Source organism: Mytilus galloprovincialis, chromosome 13, assembly GCF_965363235.1.
Source record: "Mytilus galloprovincialis chromosome 13, xbMytGall1.hap1.1, whole genome shotgun sequence".
NCBI lineage: Eukaryota > Metazoa > Mollusca > Bivalvia > Mytilida > Mytilidae > Mytilus > Mytilus galloprovincialis.
This window is the reverse complement of record NC_134850.1, coordinates 10,760,803-10,770,476: the sequence shown is the minus strand read 5'-3', so window position 1 is coordinate 10,770,476 and position 9,674 is coordinate 10,760,803. Positions and strand designations below refer to the sequence as shown.

Sequence of the window (9,674 nt, the reverse complement as noted above, 5' to 3'; positions counted from 1 at the left end):
AAGCGTCGACCGGGCTTACCCGGGTAAAGCCGCTGTGGCAAATGAAGTACTACCCCTGTTTAACAAACTCCATACAAAAGACACTAATATGAGGCAGGCATAACCTGTGAATGGGACGAAGTCTGTATGTATTATTTTTTTAATTCAATCACGTTGATAAAAGAAACCGAAATACCGTACGTAACGTTCCCGATTTTGATTCTGTTGTTAGGGAATTAGCTGTGACGTTCTTTAAGTTATGACGTCATATTCGATGTAAACAAAAGAAACGCTGTTCATCAGGTAACGTTTTTTTATGATTTTGTTCAACAAGACAGGAACAGGAAGCAACAAGACAGGAGCGGGAAGTAGATCTGAAAAAAAAGTTAACGATTTTGAGTTCATTAGTACAATGACAAATTCGGGAAAATTTTCCCGATTTCTTTTTTTTTTTTTTTTTTATTGATTTTTCTACCGTAATTGGGGACTTCGTCCCCATATTATACAACTAATGTTATCACTTGGTAGCAACTGATCGATTATTACATCACGTGCTATCGCATCATCGGTTGGTCCTTGTCACGTGGAATTCGCAATCGTTTTTGTGACTACCTCTTTTAGTTCATTCCTGCAAATTGAATATTACAAAGAATCATTCAGGAAACGCAAAGTGATTTTAAAGGTTGATTTATAAGTTACCTCAAGAAGCGTAAGTTTTTTAAGTTACTTTTAAAATATTTAATTGTTAAATGAAAGAAAAAAATACTACCAGATGGTCCAAGGAAACTATCGTCCTTTGGTTTTCGTTGTCTTTCGTTGTCTATATAGTCCCTAGCACAGGCTAGTGTGAACAGTGTATTTATTTTTGATACACTTTCCAAATTAATTTCTTGATATTTGATACATGAAATATAAAAAAAGGAGATGAAATTAAAGGTTAAAAAAATTTGGGTGCTGAATCTTTATGTAAACTGATTTGGTCCAGTTAAAAAAGGTCAAAAATTAGTACGTCTGTAACTGTCAAACTGAATGTTAGACCCCCTGAACACAGACTTGTCAATATTTTGAGTTAGAGCTGGTAGAAGTTTCTATAATCTTGATATAATTTGTCCCAATAGTAGTACACAGTCACTACACTGTAAAAATATTTTTAAGATAGAGCAGGTGCGATTTTTTTTAATTTGAATTTATTGTCTAAAAGAAATGCATTTCGAAATAACTGTGTTCTCGGGCCTAAGATAGGGGGATATTTTAATACTATAACTTGTTGTATGTTAAAAAAAAAATTAGCTGAATTTGTAATATATTACAGTTGTGTCCGTTTTGAGGTAAAGTTATCCAAACTCCCTTTATAATATTTTATTCAATATGTTATTTAAGACATAATTCATGGGTCTTGAACTTACTATTATATACTGATTTTACCACGGGTTGGCACTTTATGCTAAATATTTTACCCCGAGCGACAAAAACTTGACCAGTCTGCGATTGACCGGCAGGGTAGTAATCTGTTTCAAAGTGTGTAATAACAGAATCGATCGCGCGAGTCGGTAGTTGACACTATTCCTTGCTAGAAGCCTTGTATCTTTTATATTTGCTTGTGTCATAAAAGGGGAACTGTGTTAGTAATCTGTTGTTTAATTAGTTTTACATATTCAGGATCTTGAAGAAGTGTGTTTTTAAACTTACAGCTCGGCCTCTGCCTAAGCCTTTTTAAGTAGCCTAGTTTCTTACTCCTTTTTATAACTCCGGGGTTCAACACAAAAATAACTGTAAAACAAAAGTAGTATGAAATGAGGTTAAACAGATTACGAGCTCCCTACACTATTATCTTAAGAAAGTTTTATAACAAAAGGATCCAGTAATTCAACACTGAAAAGTTGTGGTAGAACATTTTCTGAACAGAACATTTGCATTAAATTGAAAAAGGTTATTTTTGATCAACGCATGGTGATTTATTGGAAAAATGTATGATTTTGTCCTTCACTTAATTACAGTTATAAACTAGAAAAAGTCACTATTTAAATTCAAGAATATATTTTTTCTAACTCAAATTTTCTTTAAAAAAAACCCGGACGGTTTCACTATTACTCTTTAAAAAAACGAACAATATTAAACACTGAATTTTTTGGTTAAATCAAGGATTTTTGTAGTAAGACTAACTATACAAATCCTTGGTTAAATAAAAGGAAATTGTGCTTCTTTGTTGCTCAAAACATGTATATTTTCAAAATAAGATGAGTAGTCATCATGTAACTATCACGAAATAGCAGATAATCAACCTTATCGCATGTTTTATCACTCAATAAAGCCTGATCTTCACTCGAAAAGAATGGACCGATTCACTAGAAAAACCATGATCCCAGCCGGACACTATACCTACCGTGTATCCCAGCCGGACAGTATACCTACCGTGTATTTGATTAATGATTGACAGATGATTTTGATGATCAAACCCTACCCAAACCCTCATGCATGTGTGTCAGTCTTTATGTTCTTTTTCAGTAGACTAATGTTAGACTTTTTTAGCCGTGTCCTAATCCAATCTATGGCTCCCACGCGACATATCAGAAACAGGAGCGATGAGAGATCGGTTTTTAATTAGATTGGTCCTAATCGCTCTTGGGGAATCTGACTTACCGCATGAGTACATTGACCTGGGTCTTAATTACGGGATCTCCCACACTCAACGACCATAGGCAGATCCAAGGGGGGGGGGGACGCCCGGGTCCCCGCTTTTGTGGGCAATTTGGTTGATTATATACTAGGGAATCATGGATGCATGACTAGAGCGGGCCCCCCTTAGGAAAAGTTCTGGATCCGCCACTGAACTGTCGGCAGTGTTTGAGTAGGCTGGCATATGGCAGCGAAATAGTACATAAATGAGTTGTATGTGTGTCTATTGTAAAATCTGTATTTAGACTAAAAGATATCTACTGATTTATTGTGTTGTATTGATGGGTTGCTGTTTCTATCTATATAATAGTCTAGTGGAGTTTACAGAATATTGGAATGAATAACAAAAGAAATATATATAAAATGGCGAAAATGAAGAATTGGGGAAAATATGATGAAAAAAATAATCGTGTCAAAATAAAATACTGAATCTCATTGCTCAAAGCATTTTATAAGTGATTGCAAGTCATGAACAATTCAGTACATGTATAGCTAAAATTTTTAGTCATTTTTTTTTTATGTGAAACGCTGTCTTGATAACAGAATTTTTGCTAGTAGAGAATTTAGGCTTGCAAAATTAAATGAAAAGAGATTAAAACATCTCATCTGTTGTCCATCCTGACTATCTCTTATATTTAAGGCCACACTTTAAAATTTGTAGGTAGGCATTTCCTTTTCTTATGCAAAACGAAATTGAAGTATCAGACGTTTTTTAGTCTACATACCTGTCTATTTTTTTTAAAAACACCACTTTTCACATCAGGATAATACAAGATTTTGAGAAGGTATTGTTAGGCCAAACAAAAATATTCTTTTTATTGTCTAACCTTACATTTTCTTTCATTGAATACGGAACAGAATGGGGAGAAGAAGTGGAAGATATAACCAGGCAAGGAAGGCCGAGAGAAAATCGATGGAGCTACTTGCTCCGGAAGTCAACTTATTTTGTGAAGGTAAGAGAACATATCACTACCAGGAGATAACTCTGTTCAAATCAGCTAAACGTTTAATTTAGGTTCTATCAATAAAGACGTATTAAGCTTCTCAGTGATTAAAATTAGTGTTTGTCAAACTTCTACATGTGTATATATATCTGTCTATATATATCTGTCCAATGAAATATTTTCGATAAAGTGTATGGTTCAAGTTTTTTGCGTATGCGTAATGCTAATTAAGTTAAGATTTTCCTTCGTTAACACCTAAGTCAATTTAATAAAGGAAACTCCGCCTTTTTTTAGCTTAGTGTATGCACTGTGGATGCACAAACAAAATTATTCTAAGTCATAAGTATTTCCTTGTAAAATCTTAGATGCCTGAAGTTACGCCAACACAACTTAAGTGGTATGAATAAAAGCTCTTATTCTTAGAAAACGCCTAAGTCTAAGTTACATATAGAGTTACCTTAAATTTAAAAAAGGGTTAACAATCAGTCGAAAGTAATCGTTTTTAGCAGATCATTAATAATTTATTAGCTACCAATTAATTCATTAATTATCATTTCAATAAAATTTCAGCTTTTATTTAATAACTTTTACTAGTTTCTGTTATAATTAAAGACTTATAGAACCGAGGAAAGGAAAACAATAACTGTTTTTTTAACATGTATCTTTAAAAATGGAAAACAACGCGTTTAATAATTTTTTTAAATGCGTCCGAAGCTTTTTTCTAGATTTACCTTCATCAGAAACGCTCAAAGCCAAATATTTTTTTCCTACGATACAAGGCGAAATATTTTTCCCAACAAAACTCATTTTCCTTTTTATTTAACATTTCAATAGCTCATCAACGGTCATTTACCCAATTTAAGCAGATTTTAGATTTATTTTCTTTCGATTTGAGACCCAAATAATACCAATGCAAATACGTCAGCCTTTTCTTGCCATTTAAAAAAAATCAATGTCATGAAAAGGAGCTCCATAACCTATCAATATTTTTAGTTAATATTGTTATTTTAACTAATATTAATTGTTCTGACTATGTCTATTACCAGAATTTGTTTCTTTATATATAAGTTCTGCAACAAAGTTAAGTTTTTAAAGATTGATCTTTGTAGAATCACTGTAGATAATTATATAAGTATTTGCCATGCACAATCACTATACTTAATATCATAACTGACGAAAGCCCTGACCCCTAAATAATGAAAATTTCGTGTTTCACACTCCAGGTCAAAATCCAGCGGAAACAAAAGAGGCCAAAGGTCAAGACGACGCCGAAAAAAATGGTGATACTTGCCCTTGGGATAGCTACCAAATGGCGCTATTTTGTCGTTCAGACCAAGATGATCAAGTTCTGTTCTGTACAGGTATTTTCCTCTGTTAATATATATCGGAACATAACCACCTAGGATATATGGGTTTACTACTTCATCAAATATCTACACAGTGTGTTGGGGTGCTTAAGTTTAAAAACTTTATATACTGGTAAGACTGTGAATTTTACAAACAAGTGTTTAAAATTATGTGCTGTTTGCATCATTGATTTATAATTCTACCTAGTAGGTTAAAATCAAGATCACCATCAAATTGGTAAGAAGATTATCGAAAGTCTCGATATATGTTAGGCACTGGCTACGGTGACATGAAAATGTAACAATAATAACAATATTAGTGTAACATTGTAGACTAATTGCCGGAATACAGGGTTGGGTAAGGATCCAAATTTTAAATTACGAATATAACAATAATAATTGAGGCTACGGTAACACTGCGTTATTGTTGCATTACTGCACTTAATGTATGCTAGATTAATCAAACTTAAACCTTCTTTACTTGTGTTGCTTATTTTTTTCACCAATCTGTAAGCTGTAATATCTGTAAAATCAAGGATTCGTATAGCAAAAAATTACTATCACAAAATATCTGGACTCTGAAAATGAAAACTCCGATTCAACCACTTTCAACATGTCGGCAAATGTAAAACCACAATTGACTAGTAAATTTAGCTGGATATGGAAATTGGAGGTGAACATAAAATCAGTAATGGACGGATATTGAAAGTGACTTTAACTGCAAAAAAGGATAGTTACAGAATGGAATTTAGAGTATAAAATACTGTCGTGCATATTGCTGTATCACTCGTTTACGATGACTTCTTGGTTTCACCAAGATTCGTTTATCTAAGACATGCTCCTAAAAAACATATTGGATTTATAGAAACTGTAATCTTGCAAATATTTAAAAAAAAAATTAAATGCAATTTTGTAAAATTCAAATCAGTAAAGTTTTCAAGTTTTATTTTACTAGTCCTAACATTGACGTGAATTAATGAAACCATAATGCAATGTAACCGTAGCCTCAATAATTATTGTTACACTCGTAATTCATCGGTTCCTTACCCAACCTTTCATTCTGGCAATTAGTCTCCGATATAACAATACTATTTTTATTATTGTTTCATTTCCATGTAACCGTAGCCAGTGCCTATATGTTAAGACTTATATATAAAACAGAAGATGTGAGATAACTCTCCACAAGAGACCAACATGAGACAGCAATTAACAACTATAGGGCACCGTACGGCCTTCGACAATGAGCAAAGCCAATACCGCAAAGTCAGCTATAAAAGGCCCCGAAATGACAATGTAAAACAATAGACCACTTTCGAGGTTATCCGCCACCGGAAAAAAAATCGTCAATTATGCGCGCCTTTATGACGTCATTTACAAGATAAAGGGGATCTCCTGTATCCCCACACACTATTACGTTCATCGAGCGTCTTAGTGATCGTCATAGTGCCGTATAAACTAAAAAAAAAATTGTTTTGTAAGTACCTAGTAATCACAATTCCCTAATGACAGCAGTGCTGATTGTCAATTATGAGAATTTCATTTGCCAAATACGAAATGACACCAAAGCTATTTTTCAGAGATGAGTGGTAAGTAAGATCACATGGAGTCCTTTTCTTTTTCTTTTTAACTTTGTATTCTAAAAGGTTACTCCAAGGAATTGGTTCCGCTTTCTGAAAACCTTTTTTGATATTTCTGTGTTTGTAGCCCCTCTTTCTTTACTCGGGTTTCAAGTTGACGTAAAGTTGGGTTTTTTTTTGGTTGTTTCTGTGTTGAAACATATTCGATTGACTCTTAGTGCATGACTGTACGGGATAGTCTTAGCCATATGAGCCGGATATCAACTTTTAGGGGGACAGATATTCATCAGTGTCAGTAGGTTTAGAATATAATCTGTGGCTATGATGCCATCTGTGAGTGAGCTTGAAGTATCGAGGAAGGCGATTTTGGGTTAAGATTTCTCATGAGTAAATTTGATACTAGGATGTATGTTGTTGGTATGCGTGATGAATGTATCTAAATCCTCGTCATTTTTATTCCATTTCATATCCACATTATCTATAAATCTAAACCAGTAAAGCGGTTTTTCGATTGAAGACTCTGAGGAATTTTTTTTCTTCTAATTTGCCCATATATATGTTGGCATAAGATGGAGCCATTTTGGTGCCCATAGCAGTTCCATTAACTTGTAAATAATGATCTCCATCAAAAGTGAAGTTGACAGTTGTTTTTCTTTAGTGCCAGCGTGAGAATTTTGACCAGACATTCAATAGATGGATATTTTACTGGTCTGGAGTTCCAAACTTCTTAACATGCATCAATGCCTTCTGCATGTGGAATATTTGTGTAAAGAGAAATTGTCGTGTCGGAGGGAAGTGGAGTTGAGGCCTGCATTTTTCTAAGACAATTGTTGTATATTTAATGCGAGATGGTAAGTCTTTAACATTTTGACGAAGATGGAAGTCAACGAATTATTGGCCTTATGAATTTTAGGTAAAAGATAAAATTAGCTTTATCAGGCGTGTGCATCTCTTAAGGTAAAATCGGATGCACATATATATATATATAAATATATAATGTTTTCGTTACTTCTAGACAACAATTGGATAATTCTGCTATGACTGTAGAAAAATATTATACATGTTTCTCTTTGAAAATAGAAATCATAAACACAGAATTTGAAAGAAGATTTGAAACCAAGGATATTCTTAAAATCGAAAAGGAAGAACCAGAGAAGAAAAACTTGATGGAGCCGGGTAAATATTTATAGTTGATTTTTTTTTTACTGATTATCATTTTGCTACTCCATTGTCTTTTGTTTATTTCATAACTTGTTCCTTGTTGCTCCCGCGACATCTCACAATCGGCATCATCAAGTTGATCCGTTATCAGTCTCTTTCTGGGGTCTGCCTTCTCTAGATTGCCTATGTCTTTTCTACCTTTCGAATCTTGTTTACTAAATATATTTGCCAATTTGTCCATCTGACCTTATATACGACCTGGATTTTCTTTAATTTATTTGTCTAATATTCTCTTTTCTTTATATTTTGACACCCGATTATTCTTTATTCCTTTTTTTCCAATTTTTCTCTATTCTTTATTTTTTTGTCCCAGGCTCATTCTTCTCAATTGACTTAAACCCAATCCCGACCCTACGCTATGAAGTCCTTTCATTGTCTTCTTCTCATTTCTCCCTAATCACCACGCAGTCAATTCTTTATTTTTCTAGCGAGATTCTACTGTTAAATAGTGCTAGTCTCCTTTCTGATTAGTTCTAAATTACCGGATCTCACTTTATGCATATGGACTCCCTATATATATAGCTACAAGAATATGCGAAAACGGTACGGTCTTCAACACGGAGCCTAGGCTCACATCGAACAGCAAGCTATAAAGAGTCCCCAAATGACTAGTGTAAAACCATTATGATTTAAACGGGATAACCAACGGTCTAATATATATAAAACCGAGAAACAAGAAACACTAATGAACCACATCAACAAACAACAACTACTGAACATCAGATTCCTGACTAAGAACAGGTTTTCTATACGTCACAGCCTTCACTCTTATCTGAAACAATATAGTGTAACACCACAACATAGAAAGACACAGTATAACTTATCAATTGAAATGGCTTAACTCAATCAAAAGACATTTCAACACAAGTGAACATACTCTGAACGAATAAATTTGATTCAAACTCATTCTGCGATATTTGTGTTTAAATTTCAGAGGGGAATGAAGAGCGAAACTTCAGATAGACCTTCTTAGTTACTTAGTATTGCATTGCAGTAGACCACATAATTATATGACTGTGCAAGAGTCTAAACGGGTTTACAGAATAGTAATATAGAGAATAATGTTAAAAATGTGCCAAATAACAATTAAAAAGGCCATAAAAAAAAGAAGAGAGAAAAGTAAAGAATATATTATAATGGGTTGCTACAATATAATTTATAGAGAATAACGGACAAAGTAAATAAAGAAAAGAGAAAAATGCTCCATGAAATGAAAAATTAACGAATAAAGGCATTACATTTATTATAAGGTACACCATTTTAATGTGTAAATATCAGTAACAAAGATAGAACTAATGCTGTATCGAATAATTATATTTTATTACTTTTACAGAGAAAGAACTAAACAGAAAAGTGGGATTGTTTGTGAGAATGACTGGGTTCCTAAGAAAGGTAGGATATTTTTTTCTTCTGAAATGTATGGTATTGTATTCTTCCGTAAGGTGTGGTATTAATTCTCCCTAAAGTTTAGGTACATTATTCTTTCTAAATGTACTAGGGGACTTTATTCTTTCGAAAGGTACTATGGTATTTATTCTTCCGAAAGGTATGGTATTTTGTTCTTCCGAAAGGTAGTGCATTTTATTTTTCCGAAAGGTAAGGTATTTTATTCTTTCGAAAGATAGGGTATTTTATTCTTCCGCAAGGAATGATATTGTATTCTTCCGAAAGGTAGGATATTTTATTCTTCCGAAATGTATGCTACTTTATTCTTCCCAAAGGAATGGTATTTTATTCTTCTCAAAGATATGGTAATTTTTTTTTCGATAGGTAGGGTATTTTTCTTCCGAAAGTTAGGGCCCAAATCTATGGCGAGTTCCAAATCTATGGCAGATTCCTAATCTATGGCAGATCTTTCTCATAACGTCACAATTGAATAACGCCATATTACATCGTTGCCGCCGATTACGATGGCGGAATCCAAAGATTTG

General features: G+C 33.5%; 1 protein-coding gene across 1 annotated transcript; it reads left to right on the top strand.

Annotated features, from left to right (window-relative positions):
- The first annotated feature begins 566 nt into the window (after positions 1 to 566).
- On the top strand, positions 567 to 9,207 carry LOC143057398 (uncharacterized). Its single transcript, XM_076230702.1, has 5 exons — positions 567 to 688; positions 3,514 to 3,608; positions 4,823 to 4,960; positions 7,603 to 7,698; positions 9,077 to 9,207. The coding sequence occupies exons 2-5, from the start codon at positions 3,515 to 3,517 to the stop codon at positions 9,205 to 9,207; spliced, it is 459 nt and encodes a 152-aa protein (XP_076086817.1). The 5' UTR covers positions 567 to 688; position 3,514.
- Positions 9,208 to 9,674: the final 467 nt, after the last annotated feature.

Excerpts from the sequence above, each read along its gene's own strand:
- LOC143057398 (XM_076230702.1), top strand. The coding sequence starts at position 3,515 with ATGGGGAGAAGAAGTGGAAGATATAACCAGGCAAGGAAGGCCGAGAGA. Across the intron at positions 3,609-4,822 it reads AGTCAACTTATTTTGTGAAG|GTCAAAATCCAGCGGAAACA; the intron begins GTAAGAGAACAT and ends TTCACACTCCAG. Across the intron at positions 4,961-7,602 it reads TCAAGTTCTGTTCTGTACAG|AAATCATAAACACAGAATTT; the intron begins GTATTTTCCTCT and ends CTTTGAAAATAG.